The sequence below is a fragment of the Trichomonas vaginalis genome, chromosome I (assembly GCF_026262505.1).
Source record: "Trichomonas vaginalis G3 chromosome I, whole genome shotgun sequence".
Lineage (NCBI taxonomy): Eukaryota > Parabasalia > Trichomonadida > Trichomonadidae > Trichomonas > Trichomonas vaginalis.
This window is the reverse complement of record NC_067203.1, coordinates 1,144,832-1,161,951: the sequence shown is the minus strand read 5'-3', so window position 1 is coordinate 1,161,951 and position 17,120 is coordinate 1,144,832. Positions and strand designations below refer to the sequence as shown.

The 17,120-nt window shown below is 34.4% G+C and overlaps 11 protein-coding genes and 1 pseudogene across 12 annotated transcripts, besides 2 other annotated features; 2 read left to right on the top strand and 10 right to left on the bottom strand.

Moving 5' to 3' along the window:
- Positions 1-17,120: part of a mobile genetic element that runs on past both edges of the window.
- Positions 891-1,448, bottom strand: TVAGG3_0906830 (organellar and viral DNA polymerase type B; the record flags this gene model as incomplete). Its single annotated transcript, XM_051251590.1, has 1 exon — positions 891-1,448. One exon carries the CDS (start codon positions 1,446-1,448, stop codon positions 891-893), a length of 558 nt encoding a protein of 185 aa, XP_051077164.1.
- Positions 1,539-17,120: part of a mobile genetic element that runs on past the window's edge.
- Positions 2,255-2,477, bottom strand: TVAGG3_0906820 (uncharacterized protein; the record flags this gene model as incomplete). Its single annotated transcript, XM_051251589.1, has 1 exon — positions 2,255-2,477. A coding segment is annotated over one exon (223 nt), but the record flags the coding sequence as incomplete, so codon positions are not given.
- TVAGG3_0906810 (repellent protein 1 family) lies at positions 2,526-2,996 on the bottom strand (the record flags this gene model as incomplete). Its single annotated transcript, XM_051251588.1, has 1 exon — positions 2,526-2,996. One exon carries the CDS (start codon positions 2,994-2,996, stop codon positions 2,526-2,528), a length of 471 nt encoding a protein of 156 aa, XP_051077162.1.
- Positions 3,027-3,623, bottom strand: TVAGG3_0906800 (uncharacterized protein; the record flags this gene model as incomplete). The annotated part of the gene is made up of 1 exon (XM_051251587.1): positions 3,027-3,623. The coding sequence occupies one exon, from the start codon at positions 3,621-3,623 to the stop codon at positions 3,027-3,029; it is 597 nt and encodes a 198-aa protein (XP_051077161.1).
- TVAGG3_0906790 lies at positions 4,628-5,060 on the bottom strand (annotated as a pseudogene). Its single transcript has one exon. A coding segment is annotated over exon 1 (433 nt).
- On the bottom strand, positions 9,047-9,823 carry TVAGG3_0906780 (organellar and viral DNA polymerase type B; the record flags this gene model as incomplete). Its single annotated transcript, XM_051251586.1, has 1 exon — positions 9,047-9,823. A coding segment is annotated over one exon (777 nt), but the record flags the coding sequence as incomplete, so codon positions are not given.
- On the top strand, positions 10,329-10,600 carry TVAGG3_0906770 (uncharacterized protein; the record flags this gene model as incomplete). Its single annotated transcript, XM_051251585.1, has 1 exon — positions 10,329-10,600. A coding segment is annotated over one exon (272 nt), but the record flags the coding sequence as incomplete, so codon positions are not given.
- TVAGG3_0906760 (KilA, N-terminal/APSES-type HTH, DNA-binding family) lies at positions 11,238-11,716 on the bottom strand (the record flags this gene model as incomplete). The annotated part of the gene is made up of 1 exon (XM_051251584.1): positions 11,238-11,716. A coding segment is annotated over one exon (479 nt), but the record flags the coding sequence as incomplete, so codon positions are not given.
- Positions 12,832-13,268, top strand: TVAGG3_0906750 (organellar and viral DNA polymerase type B; the record flags this gene model as incomplete). The annotated part of the gene is made up of 1 exon (XM_051251583.1): positions 12,832-13,268. A coding segment is annotated over one exon (437 nt), but the record flags the coding sequence as incomplete, so codon positions are not given.
- Positions 14,133-14,684, bottom strand: TVAGG3_0906740 (integrase core domain containing protein family; the record flags this gene model as incomplete). Its single annotated transcript, XM_051251582.1, has 1 exon — positions 14,133-14,684. One exon carries the CDS (start codon positions 14,682-14,684, stop codon positions 14,133-14,135), a length of 552 nt encoding a protein of 183 aa, XP_051077156.1.
- On the bottom strand, positions 14,743-15,218 carry TVAGG3_0906730 (integrase core domain containing protein family; the record flags this gene model as incomplete). The annotated part of the gene is made up of 1 exon (XM_051251581.1): positions 14,743-15,218. A coding segment is annotated over one exon (476 nt), but the record flags the coding sequence as incomplete, so codon positions are not given.
- Positions 15,558-16,746, bottom strand: TVAGG3_0906720 (keratin-associated protein family; the record flags this gene model as incomplete). The annotated part of the gene is made up of 1 exon (XM_051251580.1): positions 15,558-16,746. A coding segment is annotated over one exon (1,189 nt), but the record flags the coding sequence as incomplete, so codon positions are not given.

The following is a 17,120-nucleotide window of genomic DNA, read 5'->3' as shown; positions in this document are numbered from 1 at the left end:
ATGTAGACAGAAACTTAAGAAAATAAGTCTACAAAGTTGGCATGAAGATGTTAGATGCTTGGGATATCTTATTGTCAAAATTGAAGATTTTCAGTTCGAGGTATAAAGTTCTATACACCTTCTCCAAACTTCTATTCTATCTTCACTGGATAAAATACGAACAAGTAGAATGGAAAGAAAATGTTATAGAAGCTTGGTTAGACCATGTCAAAGAAATTATATGCAATGAAACGAAAGAGTCTATGAGTATATCTTATGTTGGTTTGCAAAAATCTTACAACTCCAAGTGCTTAAAAATGAAACTGCTCTCATTATAATTGGAAAACAAGGAACAGGTAAGAACACATTCTTTACAGATATTTATGCAAACTATTAGAGGCTATTCGAACCCGAATATGACAAACATAGAAAACATCTGTGGAATATTAAACTCCTCATAGAGAATGAAACTTATAGTTTGAATGAACTTCAAAGTATAGATACAACAAAGTTTTTGAACTCAGATGCTTTGAAGAGTCTTATAACAGACAAAGTTGGAGTTGTTGAAAGAAAATAATAAAGACCAAAGGTTTGAAAATGTTGCAAACTTCATTATGGTTCAAACATGCTGTTCCGATGAAGTTAGAAAGTTCTGACAGAAGAATATGTAGTTGTCAGAACTCAGACTCATATGCAAGATACAGAATATTTTGACGACTTAGCAGAAACTTTGACATCTGACTTTTACAACCACTTGTTCTCATATTTCATGACATTAGATATTTCAAAGTTCAATCCAAGACAAATTCCACATACCGAAGAGAAGCAACATTGTTAGAAGCAAACAAGAGTGTAATATGAAGCTGTTTATAGATGAGACTAACTTTGAGTGTTTAGATCTCACCTCTTTTTCACAAGCGTTTTACATGAATTGTACGATGTATATTTGAAATCCTAAACAGTTTTGTAGCTTCGATTTCTTCGCTGAGGATATCGAATGTTTTAACAATGCCGAAGGTTTCTTTATATTTCTTCTTGACATCTGAAAGAAGGAAATCGTCAGCAGTTGGATAGTTTTTGTTCAGAAATGTCAACATGTCCATTTTATCTTCTGCTGGTTTCTCTGCTTCTTCCTTTAAATCAGCATAGTCGTTTCGCATTCTTTCTATCTCTTTGACGGAGTAGTTATATTTCCTCATTGCTGCTTTACATTTTGAACATTGTGGGTTCATTTTAGCATTGTACATTGAAATAAAACCTGCAAGTATGACTAAGGCGTCAATGGTTTTCTTTAACTCAAAAGTTGCTGGTTTTATCTGTTCGTTCCATACTTTACCTCTTTTATCTTTATCTCTTATCTGCCATACACATTTTGCAACTAACGAAACAAAGTTGTCGTAGGTCTTAAATTCTTCAGATTTGTATATGTCAGAAACATTTTTATATACCATATCGCAGTCTTTGTCCATGACTTTGTGGTTGCAATGAAATCCAAGAAACTCATAGTTTACCTTTCGTATGAACTTCTTGGTTTCTACTGAGTCAGTTGCTTTGACTTCAGTTAGTATGGTTATCTTGGGTACGGCGGCACTGCGTTCCACCTTACCCAATATAACCTTAAATATTTACAAAACCAGTAACGTATATTTTACAACACAAAACGACAACACTCACTTAACCTTAAATATTTACAAAGCCGCCAACCACTTCACTAACGAGCTCACCAACATTTTCGCTAACGACTTCACTAATGAAAAAATAAACGTTCTCACTAACGTTCCCACTAATGTTCTCATTTACAAAAGTATTGCAGCGCTTCCCATTGCTGTGCTTCACATAACAGCTCATAATCTTCTGACTCACTTTCTTCTTCATATAGGTCAAAATCACTGTCATAGTTATACTGTAAGTTTTGACAAAGCTAATGAAACACGTTTACCATTTGTATCTATTGCTTTATATTCTCCCATTATGTTTGTTGTCGTAAACGCTCAAACTAACTTTACCCTTTCTCCCTCGTATCTGATAGAATGTATTTTCACGAGGAACGAAGAACAAATTCTTGAACTCATGACCGTTGTAGTTTGTTATCTCAATAGTTTTCGTCATTTATATAAAAATAAAATAAAAAATAAACTTAAAAATAAACTTAAAAATTAATGATATCACCACCCTCACACGTATGAAAACATAGCACAAAAATAAATTTAGGTGAAGTGGTGAAATCTCACCTCTTTTTTCACCCACTTGAATTCATTGCTTTATAACTCTCTTCCTTTCTCCAACTCTTCTAACTTCTTCTTAAGTTCAGCAATGTTGTCCTCATGAAGTTTAATCTTTCTCAAAATTCCTTCTTTATCTAATGGTTGCTTTATCTTTCTAAACTGAACTCTACCATCCTTCATAGTATGAACGTAAAAACCTTCTGGAACCGCTCCTGATTTAATGTATTCTACCAAAAATTTTTGTTTCATTGCTTCAGTGACTTTAGTCGTCATTTTACTCTAAATAAAATGTTCAAATAAAATAAAACTAACATTATTTTTTCAGTAAGGAAACGCAGGAGTTTTACGATTTATTTGAGGAGTAGGTTCTGGTTTAAATGTTGGAGTCGGTTTTGGAGTTGACTTTTGAACAGGAGTTTGTACTTTCATAGGTTCAGGAGTCATTGAAGGTGTTGTTTGTGAAGGCGTTGGTTTTGACGTTGGTTTTGGCGATGGTGTCGGAGTTTGTTCAAATTCAGCTACTTCAGTATTATTTATAACATTTGCTTTATTTCTTTTCAACATCATAACTGCTCCTGCTGTAGCTAGCAAACCTAGTGGGAGACCATATTTTATATAAGGACTTGACCAAATGCTATTTTTGACAGGAGCTGGTGGAACACCTAACCTTGGTGAGACTGCTCTTTGCCATTGTGCAGCTCGTAAGAAATATTCAATAGGTGCTCCATAATCGTTTGGTAAAGTTTGTTTCATAGATGGTGAAGGTTCACGAGAGCTTGATGAAGAACTCATTTATAAGCTTTAAAAATAAACGTTCATCCTTTATTCCTCACTGTCGTCCGTAGCTAAGTTATAGTCATCTAATCTTATTATTGGGATTCCATTAGCACGCACCTGAATGGCAAAGCAACAATCCCTCATAAATCCAATAAGTGGCTTTGGTACGTTTTCAGTTGCTAGTTCAATAGGTCCTTTAACAGACAATTTGTATGTTATTGGAGCAGTAGATGTTTGACCTTGCTGGAAGCAAAAGTCCACTTCTGTTGGAAAACCACATAAGAAATGTGTGTTGTCATAGCTATCCCATTTATGTTCCACACTACCATCATCCACCAATGACCTCATAACATCTTCATTAAATCCTATCATATCATTGTTTGTATTGCAGGCGTTCGCAACCATTTCATAAAATACAGGTCCATATGATTTTTCAGGTTCTGCAGGCATATTTCCATAAGCTCCCATGGAAAGCTGAAGATATTTAAACTTAGGGTTCTCAAAATTAACATAATAGTTGTCTTTCTTTCTAAATAGTGCCCAAATACTTTTAACATTAATAGGCGTATAAGCTGCTGTAAATGTTGCACTTGAACTATCTGTATTCTTTGAGAATGAACCGTCCATAGGAATCCAATCCATAACTTTAACAGGAAAACATAAAGCCTCGTTTGTATAATGTTCTACAAGTTCTGTATAAATGTTAGGGTCTAAAGAGAATGACTTTGGATGAATGAAACATTCATTAAAATCCATCTTTGTTCGAAATAGTTGCTGGTTTACAGTTGTAATAGTAACTGTTCCACTAGCTTCTACTGCCTTCGTTATCATAGTGAATGGTTCATTCCATGGAACAAATTTATTTGTCGGTGGATTTGAATCTGAAGCAAATGCAACTTTAAGAGTTGGATTGAAAGCAATGATATCATTTACAGATATAGATGTGCATTGTAAGGCGTCGCTACTGAACTTTACTTTAAGCTGAATGTTTCCTGCAAAAGCTGGAATAAATCGAATAGCTTCTAATGGAAGGAATCTTCTAACAGGAATTCTTAAACGAAGCTTAAAATCAAATGATTTTCCTGCTGTAATTGGACCACTAACAATTTGTCCTGTTCTGCATGTTCCCGAATGACTCCATACATCTTCATGTCGAGTCTTTGAGAAAACATCTACTTTCTTTATTTGTTCGGTAGTTTGTGAGTTTGAAGTTATATATGCTTCTTCTCTTGCGTTGTCTTGAGAATATACGATACGACCATTTGCAAGGATTTGATATCCAGCAACTGCATAGAAAGCGTCATCGAAACCAATCCAAAATCCTGGTGGGTTTGTTTTATTGGAACCTGAACCAATTTCTTTATCTACAATAAATTGACCTTCCATTTTATACGTAATGAATGTATTGTAAAGGTCCAACATATTTTCACCAGAGGTGAGAGATTGAATGTTACCCATGTGTTATCTTTAGCAGTTCCAGGTTGTGATGGAATCTTTGCGTCAGAATATTTTCTATTAGTGTCACCAATTTGAACTGCATTGTCTATGATATCGAAATATGAGCGAATCTGATGAATATGCTCTGCTGGAGTAAATTCGTTTAACTGTTCGTTCTGCATGTATTTACTTCAGATAAAAATATCTATTTACTTCATTATTCTCACTCTTCTTCTTGGTATTCGTGGTGGAAGTTGTTTCTTGACATTTTCAATGAACTGTACATTCTCTTTTGTCTCAACTTCTTTCACTGGCGGGTCAGGGTTCTTTGACTCGGTTTGTTTTTCAATGAAATTCACGAACTTTGCAATAAGCTCTTGGTTCGTTATTGAAAGTACATCTGGCTTCTTTTCTTCTTGTTCTTTGGTGGCTCAGTTTGAACAGAAGGTTTTATATGGGCTTCGTGGACTTCACCCTTGCATGCACCTTAATGTTGTCGCTCTCTGTATTCGCTAATGGAACCTTTCTTTTTCTTACGTATATTTTACCATCTTTACTCTGACTTACGTAATAGAAAGGATGTTGTATTCCTCTTGCGTCATTTAATATAATAGACTCTCGTTCTGATTTTGACAAGCTCATTTTACATCGGTTAAAGTTTTAATTTAGTTTTTTATCTACAGTCAAATGACTCAGACAAGCCTACGGACAAGACCCAAGGGGTCATAGATGTTGAAGCATTGAAGAAAGAAATTCGTGAGCAAATTTTATCCGAACTGAAGGAACAAAAACAAGAACAAAAGCCAGAGAGACCAAAGAGAAAACTTAGTGAAAAACAACTAGCTGCATTAGCTGCTGGAAGACAGAAGAACCCACGTTTGCTGGCGAAAAAAGCTAGAGAAGAAGCAAAAGCAAAGGAAGAACAAAAAGCAAAGGAAGCTGAAGCAAAGAAAGAGTAAATGGTTTATTTTTATCCAAACTAAATGTATAGACAAATACCTTTATCTGTTGCGTTCAGTAGTGAAAACCCTGACGTCAAAATAAAGGGGAACAGAGTAACGTTTAAGTTTCCAACAGACTGGATTGTGAACATAAATGAAGAGAAGTACATTGGCATAACATCTATGTATATAACACGTGCTTTCAGAAAGGTTGACTTTATACTTCAAGTCGAGATAGAAAATGACGAACAGTCTTTAAGCGCCCAAAACATTCACATATACAAATACTTTAAAGACGATACAACATTGTTGCAATGTATGATTTCATTTAATGAGATGTTCGAGAAAAAGTTCAACATTGAAGTACAAACTTTACAGCCTTTACGTGAGTTTCTTGCACAACTGAAGAAGAAGGTAGTCAGCCACAACTTATAGACTTTCATTATGAATTTAATGAAAATGAAGATGGAAACATGACTGTCAATTCATTGTATTCTCACCATTCAATGAAGTCGCTAAAAAGAAAGAAAATCCATTACGTATAGATTTCAAATCTCCGAACCAAGTGATGATTTTAAGAATGTTTTCAATTATGATGCAATGCTTCCGAGGAAAAATGAATTTTCAAAGATTGTAACACCTGGCATTTGGGATAGAAAGCAAGCAATACTTTACTCTAATATAGCCAAAGGCGTTGAAAATGAGTTCATTGGTCATACAAGAACTTCACCACTTCCTAACCCTAAATACTATAAATTAACTGGCTTCAATCGTGAGTTTTGGATAGACATGTTCTCCACTCATGACCATAAATGTCCAGTGTTCTTGCCTCCAGATGGGAAGGACTGTCTCTACATTGAAGCACAACTCTTAAACTCTACCATCGCAGTATTGTAAAATCTACGCTAGCTTTATTTTTATCACGAATGACCTCATTGCTGACAAAAATAAGCCGCTAGCGAAGGGCGAAGCCCATGACCTCATTCATGACCTCATTGCTGACAAAAATAAGCCGCTAGCGGCAAGGGCGAAGCCCATGACCTCAGAACTTCAACTTACGAATAAAGCTTGTTTTAGTCGTTATTGAAAAGTTGAACTTTTCAGCAAAGCAAGGTTGACATGACTTACATAAGTCGAATGCAATCTCTTGACCATCATAAAGTGCTTTGTAAAGTTTCATTAAACTGAACTCAGAGTCTTTGTCATATGTTCCAACAGGTATGTGAATGTTCTTATCTTCATTGTAATAGCATTGTATAGCTTCAGGAAACATTTCATTAGCGGTTAAAGCAATAACATCTTGCTTCACGCCTTTCATTCTGCAGTGAAATGCAACTTCATTTAAATCGTTAGTGAGTAAGTCTATGTAGGTCTCTCTTTCCACAGAAAATACTTTTATAAGCTAAACTTTGTTTTCCAGGTGTTATTTCTGCAAAGTCGCTATGAAATTGACCAAGGTTCTTTCTATAAGTTCGCGACCATATCTCTTCTTAAACTCTGCTGCAAGCTTTGGTATGTCTTCATTATATAAGTGCATACTGTCGGTATCCTGGTAAAGATTTGAAGACCCATATCTTCAGCAGTACAGAATACTTCATTCATAATACGTTTTGACATAGACAGAATATTAACACCAAGTGGACAGAAGTTAAAGTGTCTGCAAATGCTTTTCGTTAGCTTGAAAATAGTTTTATCTGAACCATCCAAACCTTCGAACTTCACTATATGGTTGTAATTTCTTATAGCATATCTTATAGCATCTTTGTCATTTACTATGGTTATTTTTTGACTCAATAGGAGATAGAATAGTTTTGCCATAAATGCTGTTCAGAATGAGTTTTATAATTTCTTGTAATGGGGTTTCCTTCTTTCTTATACTTTAACCTTAACTCAAACAACTTCTTTACTTCATCTCTTATTCTCATATCTCTGTTTCCATCGTAATAGTATCCTTGCAACACTTCACATTTGACACCTTGATATTTTATGAGGTCTTGTAATGTTATATGGTCAACATACATGAGACAGCAAGTGTTTGAACTTCTTGGAACGTTAAGTTCTGGATTTAGTTCAGGGTCGCAAACTATTAAATGAAAGTGTCTGGGTATACCAATCTCTGTTATCTTAATGAGAACAAAGAAGCCAGACATAAACTTTTCACCAATGGGTTCCTTTTGGTCATCATCGAATAAATGTCTCATGAGATACTCTGTGCTTAACATTTCTTCCTTCAATACTTTTGGAATACCTTCTAAAGTATAAAGTCTTGCTATAGCTGAAGGATATAATGAAACAGTGTCGAAGTCAGCAATGAGTTTCTTTTTGCTCTTTTGTTTCATGTTATCTGACAACATACATCTTCCACCTTGAATGCATCTCGAAATAAATTCTCTTGGTTTATTTGAGAGGTCATAAAGATTTCCATTCGGGAAGTATACTCTGTTCTCAAACAATTTGTTAGCAATAGAAAAATACTAACGTAGTCATAAACGTTTAAATCAAACTCTTTCAATAAGTCATTGCGGAACTTTACAAAACCTTCTCTTAAAATTCTTACATCTTGTTTGCAGTAAAACGTGCTATATTTTTCTAAGTCGAAGTGGTTTTCATCTATTCTGCAACCTTTGATGGAATCTATGTTCTTCATAAATGTATCTGCATCATGGATAAACTTACATGCTTCAGAAATGACACCAGTTCTGTTGTCATTTGCTAACAAAACACTGCTGTAGTAGTTATATGGAAATACTTCTTTCGGTCCTGTTTGTAAGTTAAACATAGCAGGAAATAGTTTAAGCTTCTTATTTATAACACTGTAAGAGTCTTTTATAATAATTGCCCGTCCTTTATAAAACCAGTTATTGCATTGTTCGTGAACCTTTAATGATGGGAGTTCCTTTCACTTCTGTCATGTGTCTTAAGATGAAGTTTATGTCATAACTGAGGTTATGGAAATATATTAAACTCTTGTCAGGAAGTCTTTCCAAAAATTCTGTTGCACAGTTTTGACCCCAAATGCTTTCACTCACTGAACCATCTTCACTGTCATAACAGATGTTAAAAGCTTTATGAAAGCCGTCTACTACACTCAAAGTCAGCAAAGAAAACGTGCTCAGGAATGAATTTACATTTAGCTTATTTACTTCTTTTGACTCTGCTTTCTTCTTCAGTTGTACACAATACTTTGGAGCATATGTCAAATCTTTAAATGGTGCAAGGTTCTGTTTATATAGTCAGTAGTATATGTGAAAAGTTCTCCATAAGAAATAGGTTCGAAATATTTGCACTCCCACAATGTTTTCATAACATCCCATAGCGGTGTTGTTCTATCATAGAACTACATATTTATCTTCTCTCTTTGTATAATTTCATCTGTTTCTCAATGTTCATTCCACCACACTCCTTCAAGATTTCTATATAGTTTCGAATGAAGTATGTTGTCATTGGTAATCTTTCATTTAGCATGTAGTGGTCTTCAACAAGAAGTAAGTCAATAGTTCTAACAGTTTCGCATTCTTTTGGTATATATCTCTTTATTTCATTATGTCTTGAGTCATTGAAATAACCAATGGTAACATTAAATGCTATACCTGTTGCGTCAGAAATTTCTTGTACTTTACTTTGAGGAAAGTCTCTAACACGAATGACTTCTCTCATGTGGTCAATAGTTTCTTCATTTACTCCAGCCTGAATGCAAGCATAAACGAAACAATTGTCCTCTGTCATAAGTGTTGCAGTTCTTTTGTTCAGTTCATTGAAGATTTGGTAGCGTTCAAGATTTATAGGTAATGTGCAAAGATACTTCCAGAACTGACCGCTTCTCTTCTTATAAAACTTCTTTTCACCATTATCTTTCCAAAAGCTTTCTATAAGTGCTGGGTTTCCTGTTTGCTTAAGAGCTTCCAAAATGGCTTTCTGGTCATTTGTCAGTGTGCTTTCATCTCTATATGGTCTCTTTTTTGGTTTGCCTTTCTTTACATCTGACATCGTTAAGCCTTCATATTCTGTTAAATCATACATCTTTATTTCAGTAAGATTCTTTATGTTTGTCAAGAAGAAGTCATAGTGCATTTCAACAATACCTGCAGCATTTGCTTCTATCTCTGATATAAAGTTCTCCTTCAAGAGCTGATGTAGTAATGTTCCAATATTATTGAGGTTTAACGTAGAACATTCATACTTTCCACCAAGTTTATAACATACCATCCATCTCTGTTGCGAGTTTATTTTAATTTTCTCTAAGAGTCTCATGAAAACCTTACCGAAATGTTTGTGTAAGTAGTCTCTGTTTGGTTCATCTAAAGCTTCGATGTTAAAGTCAATGAGTCTATTGCCTGACTTCACATTTCTCTTCCTATTCTCTTCATCTTTCTTTAACCATCTCTCACCTTCTTTTGGTTTGTCGTCAATGGAACGAATGACATCGTTAGCTTTGCGAACTTGTTCTATAGCACTTTTAAACATCTCTCTTCTCTGTTGTTTCAGTGTGTCATCTCTCTTTCTTGTGTTTCACCAACGTTTGCATTTGTTATGTCAAACATTTCTCTTCTTACTTCATGGAAAGAGCTCTTCTTGACCAACGTTTGCATTTGTTATGTCAAACATTTCTCTTCTTACTTCATGAGGTACTGAACGTCTATGATATAAGTCAATAGCAATGTCATTTAAAGGAAATGCTCTTGCATGGACTTCGTCCTCGCCGCGTTGCGGCTTTATGAACTCATGAATTCTATCATAACTTATTGCACCATTATAGTCTTTAATGAAGTCAGCGAGTGCTTTTTTGTTTGTTGCGTAATGCTTTGCAACATCTATATTAGCTTCTGTAAGAAGTTGTTTTATTTCCGAGTGTTCTAACTTAGACAACTTCCGATACATCTTTAGTAGGAAATAAAAAAATATTTTTTGAAAAAATTAGATTAGATTTTTTTTAAGTTATTTTTCAAAATAATTTAATATTTTTATTTTAATGAAACACATGCAAGATTGCAAGTTCTTTTCATACAATGCTCTCGCTACTGCCATCAAGAATGAGTTCAATAATGCTTCAAACGTTAATGTTATCTTTAACAAGAAGTTTGTGAAAGAATCTAAGTTTGGTCAGTATGTCAGACCATTAGCTATCGTCATTGACCGCAAACGTTATACTTCACAAGAGTTAGCAGTAGTTTTGAAACAAAAGAGTTTCTTCGTGAATGTCAAAGATACACACTATACTGTCATAAAGAACTCCAACATTGACTTCTTCAGTATTGCTATGAATCTTTCCGAACAGAAAGAATATAAGAAGGGTGAAATAAATGTGAAATATTATCCTTCATCTCTGAAGACAATAACGAACAAAGATGTTATACAAAAGTTCTTACCAAAGGTTGAAGAAGCTTCTATTGACATTGACGAAGGAAGTGAAATGGTTGAAGAAATTGACCCTGAAGCTATTTAACCAAAAATATATTTTTGTATAAAATTTCAAAGCATTGAACAAAAAAAGTTTTTTTATTCTTCCTCTTTGAAGTTATCAAAATATTCTGTTATTTTTTCCTTTAGCAATGTTAAGTCTTCTTTGAATGTAAGTATTGTGCAACCTTTGATGTCATAGTGTGTTTGAGGAAGAGTATTTTTGACAATTTCCTTTATTTGCTCATTAGGTGTCATTGAAATCGGTAAGTTTTCACGATAGAACCAGTTTCTGTCAGATTTATATATTTTAGCTAAGTCATAAAAGCTCTTGTTGTTTCTTCTCACTAAATGCAACATAACCATATCTCTGTCTTCTTCTTTCTCCAACTCTTCAGTATAAATCATATACTTATAGTTCTTTTCCTTTCCTTTTGGTACTGAACGTGGTATTCTTTTCTGTATGCTTTTGTCTTTGGATTCAATGACTTCATCTTTTGCTTGAAGTTTCTTTTCCATCTGTTCGCGTTCTTGTCTGTGAATTTCGTCAAGAAGTTTACAAACATACCAAGCATAACGAGGTGAAGCCCACATTGCTACAACATTTACGAGAAGTCTATGAACATAATATCCTCTCAAACCGTTTGGCAATTTTTCACGGTTTTCATAGAGTTTTGGCGACTGGGATTTTTTACCTACTCGCTGTTCTTCACTGTTTTCAGAAAAAAGTACGTCTCGCTGTGCTTCACTTAATAGTTCTATGGTGCTTTGGTTCCTAAACCAGTCTTTAGGAAGCTTAGTATCTGGAGCAAAACAAGCCGTCAAAATACTTTGCATTTGATACATATCATCTTTGACTGAACGAATGAGTCTCAATTGTTTGTTATATTGTATGTATTCGTATTCTTCATTTATGGCTTCATGAACGATAGCAGTTGTTGTGTTCTCTAATGTTGACATTACTGTTCTTACATACAGGATAAAAAAATAAATAAAATAAAAACTAACTTTATTTTTTTTGAGATAAACACTATTTCTTCACAACATTAAATTTTATCCTGTATGAAATGACTTTAAAAAGATTATTGACTGACTTCGAATACTATCTCATTGACGCACTGACAGACCCTCAAAACTGTGTTGAAAGTTCTTTAAGCTTTAAGATTGAAGGTACGACGCATTTTGTCTTCACTTACGTATTGAAAGAATATGACCGTTATCATAACGAAGTGAATCAAACACTAATAAAATTTGTAGATAAAAAATTGGTTAACAATGAATTTTAAACGTGAAGACCCAAACACTGCTGGAGATGATGAAGAATACAGACAAGTTATTGAAAAAAAATAACGCAAGATTAGATGCAATAGAAAAGAAGTTTAATGAATGTCTTACAAACACGTATGAATATCTTATGCAGTGGGAAGCCAGATGGAAATAAATTTACGTCAAATATGCAATTTATAAAATCTTATGTCGACAGGCTACGTAGCACAGTGGTCTAAGGTGGTGTTATGGAGGGGTCAAGGTCTGTGGTTCGAACCGCGACAGCGCCGTATTTTCTTATTTTCTTTATTTGTCTTGTTTGTCGTGAATAAAAAGTGTCATAAAAGTGCTCTATCTTCCACGGGAATAAATAAAAAATTTACTTTATTTCTTCTTTATTTCTTGTTCCCGTGGAAGAAGGGTTTTGCTTTTTCTCAGCCGAAATCAATGATTTTTTCATTTTTGGAATCCTTAGCGAATGAGGAATCTTTTCTCTCGTGGAAGCTTTGACCTAAAATATAATTTAGGTGAAGAGGTGAGATGTCACCTGTTTTCTCACCTCTTTTTCACCTCGTGACTTTGTCATAACTTCTTCGTAAATGCTTTGTCATAACTTCTTCGTAAATGCTTTGTCATAACTTCTTCGTAAATGAGTGTAAATGACCAAAAATATATTATAGGTGAAGAGGTGAGATGTCACCTCTTTTTTCACCTAATTTCTCACCCTCATGAATTTTCATGAATTTCCTTAAGATAGAAAAATAACGTTAGTTTTATTTTTATTTATTTTTTATTTTGTATGTAAAGATATGATTTCAACAATCGGCACAACAACAATTCAAGCCGCGAACGGCGGGACTCTGTCCACAACAACTTCACCAAACTCGTTAGTCATGAATCCAACATCTATGTTAGTAGAGATGAAAAGCTTCATTCCTTCTTCATATACTTTCGAAACAAAAATCCAGAAGATAAAGCAAGAACTTTTAACAAGTAATTTAGACTGTAGTGCGAAAGATGAAACAAATGAACAGTATCTTTATGAAATGCAGGACATTATTGACCATTTACCTAAACTACCTGAAATTCAGCATCAAAAACTAACTATTCCTGAATTCGATGAAATAGAAGTGAAACCAACTGACTCAGTAGAAATAAAGAAGTTCATTCGAAAGGTAAACTATGAGTTTCTAGGATTTCATTGCAACCATAAGGTTATGGACAAAGATTGCGACATGGTATATAAGAATTTTCTGACATATATAAATCCGGGGAGTTTAAGACCTACGATAACTTTGTTTCGTTAGTTGCTGAATGTGTATGGCAGATAAGAGATAAAGATAGAAGAGGTAAAATATGGGAACGAACAGATAAGACCAACTGCTTTTGAGTTAAAGAAAACCATTGACGCCTTAGTTGTTTTAGCAGGTAAGGTTTCAGAATATAACGCAAAAATGAATCCGCAATGTTCTAAATGTAAAGCAGCAATTAGGAAATATAACTACTCCGTCAAAGAGATAGAAAGAATGAGAAACGACTATGCAGACTTAAAGAAAGAAGCAGAAAAGCCAGCAGAAAATAAAATGGACATGTTAGCATTTCTGAACAAAAACTATCCAACTGCTGACGATTTCCTTCTATCTGACGTCAAGAAGAAATATAAAGAAACTTTCGGCATTGTTAAAACTTTTGACATACTGACAGAAGAAATAGAAGCTACGAAATTGTTTAGGATTTCAAATATACATCGTACAATTCATGTAAAACGCTTGTGAAAAACTGGGGTGAGAAAACAGGTGAGAAAACGGGTGACATCTCACCTCTTCACCTAAACATTATTTTTACTGAATTTAGCAACAAAATTCTGAGTAAAATAATTTTTAGGGCTTGTGTCAAACCGTTGAGTTTTCACAAAATTTAAAAAAATAACGTTTACCATGTGAAACGTTTATAAAATAACTAGGGTGAGAAAACAGGTGAAAAAACAGGTGAGATTTCACCTCTTCACCTAAACATTATTTTTGGTGTAAATTTATGACAAAAATAAATGGTACCATTAATAATACATGACTGTTCTCATTCATGTCTGATTTACATCCAACGAAAAAGTTTAGAAGAATTTTCTTATTCTTTCTGGCATGTTTTTATCTTTCCAGTACTCCCGCTCTAATGGTCCCAGATGAGTTGGTTTAGATTCTCTCAAGTTCTTAGATGGTATAACATCTTCAACGCCTCCTTCATATCTTACTTTATAAGTGTCATCGTTTGTGTTATAGTCAAGTATTTCAATAACCACTCCTCGCTTTGCTTCGTCAATGGTTTCAGCAAGTTTGCCATTACTACTTTCGACTAATTTATGTCGAGGGTAAAATGCTATGGAGTCGTCAGCAGCTTTTATAAGATATCCATTACCTTGCGTAGAGTCTACGATATAATAATTTCGACTTAACCTTAAACGTTTCTTTGTCAATGGTTTGTCGTCAAGAACTACACGAACTTTTGTACCAGGAATGAGAGTAAATTGTGTTGAATTTCTGATATTTTGTGTTTGGCTTCGTTTCTTTTGTATATACTTTTCTTCTTGTTGTTGTGTCATTGAATTTGGTGTATGTCCTGTTGTAGAATGTGTTGAGGAATTATATACTTCGAGAAAATGTTTCATTGTTTCTTCGGTAAAGTCTCGCTCTTGATTTAAATCTCTGAGCGTTCTTATGAAGCGGTTAATGATACCGAGTATGTTATGGTTATGGTCTTCAGTAGTGTAGTGAGTTATGTTATGCTTAATGAGAAATTCTGTGATTTCATTGCTGAGGTATGCACTGTCTTGGTCTGATGTTAAAATACTTGGGTTATGTTCTGCTACAAACTTTTGTAAAACTCTTAACACTTCACGAGTTCCTTTATTTTTCATTGGATATGCATATGCTTTACGAGTGTTAACATTTATGAAGATGAGGAATGGTTTATGTCCTCCTTTTCTGCTTTGAATGAGAGTGTCAAATTGGTATGCGTCAGGAGTGTTGGAGTAAATTGGTAAAAAGTAGTCGTAAGGGTTTATTTTTGTTTGATGTACAACATTTTTGTCAAAGAACCTTTTCACTTCAGCTCTGTTAGTAAATCCCCAACTCTTTGCAGCTTCATTGAATTTCTTAAATGACCTCCATGGATGTTGTTCGAATACTTCTTTCAAGCTCATTTATGTAAAAATAAAGATTTTATTCTAGGCTCAAGTGCGTTCATTGAACGCGGTACCATGCAAATACAGTCACAAATGGTGGCATGTAATCTGCACCCGAGCCTGTTGGATTTGTTGTGAAAGTATGGGCATGATTTCCTGCGGTTCCACAGAAAATACCTGCGCTTGAATCTACTGGGTCACTTGAAATATCATATCTATGCATTCCCTGTCTATCCGAACCTGCTGCAAGATTTGTATAACCTCTTTTTGTTATTGAATGTGAATGACTACCTGTTGTGTTTGTAGTTCCTGTATGAGTGTGCGGTGGAAGGTTTGCTTCAGTAATTTTCTTCGAACCTCCTGTTTGCTTTGAAGAGTTAGCACAGTATAAGAATTTGTCTACAATCTGCTGCCATGTACCAAAACCTAAAACTGTTGCTGGATTTGTTGAGTTCATTGACGTATAAATAGAGCCTATAGGATATAATGTTTGAAGTATTTCTGTCTTTAATGTTTGAAGCTCTGTTTTGTCTGCTTTCTTGTCATATAAATCTTGAGCAGTGAATTTAATATTATGTTCATCCTTCATGACATAAACATCTTTACATCTAATGTTTTTCATCGTCGTTATGTCGTCATCCGATGTTAAACCTTGTGGAAAGTTAGGAGGTTTACAATATAATGCATCCCCACCAGTTTCTTCAACCGTTCCTTCAATACTTTCTATAGCAACAGTTGTGAAGGATTTATGTGTATGGTTCTTGTCTGCTTTCTTATCTAACATTGCTGGTAGTTCATGTGCTTCAAAGTTTCTGACACGACCTTCGATATTCATACATTTGTTATTTAAGGAGTTTAGTGTATCTTTTACGCTTGTACTTGGATTCTCTAAAGGTGCACTTGAACCAAGGGTATAGTTCAATATTATGTCGTCTGCTCTAACAGTTGAGAAGGATTTATGTGTATGGTTCTTGTCTGCTTTACTGTCTAAAGAAGTTTGAAGTTCATTTATATCGGAGATGTTGTGTTTATGAGATTTCAAAACTTTGTTCGTTGCGTCAAGTTCAACTTTGTCAGCTTTACTTTTAATAGCATCTTCAAACGTTATTTTTGCCTTAACTCTTAACATAAATCTTGGTTCAACTAATACACCGTTAACATTGAAAGTAGAGGCATAAATTTCACCGGTATAACCAAATGCTTCTGGTGCTTTAGCTACATCATACTGTACAGTACAGCTTATGTCATAACCTTTAGCACGAATGTATTTATATCTTCTTTCATTAACATTTTTTGTCTTCGCTTCATCACTTCGTGTTAAATATCCATGGTAGTCCGTTATAATCTGTTCGTCTGAAGTTATATAATGAACGTGGTTTTTATCTGCTTTTTCGGCTAATTTCTCATTAACATCATTCACTTCTAATTCAACTCTTCCGCCAGAACTCTTATTATCATTAATCTTTTTCATTAATTCGGTAATTACGTCATAAAGACTATATTCTGTTTTCGGTTTTGTAAATAATGAGTCAAAATTTCTTTTCATCATTACATCGCTGACATTAATGATATCACCAATTCCTTTTTCATTTATTCTCTTCATTAATTCTGCAATAATGACGAATATATAATCTGTTAATTTATTCTCTTCATCGAGGGTTATAGAATGTTTTGAAATTGAATCATTAACTCCTCTAAATAAATCAATAACTTCAGGATACACGTTTTTAATGTCTTGAATAACCCGACCAGTATCCTCGCCACTATGTGGCTCTGAGCCCGTTGGGCTCTGTTGTTCATGTTCTTCGTTCCCGTCGTTACGTGGTTTTATATCTCTAACCATCATCAACGCAGCCATAACCGGAGGGTTTGTTGCTACCTGTTCGAAAATCCGTCCGTTATGTATGGTATATCTAAATA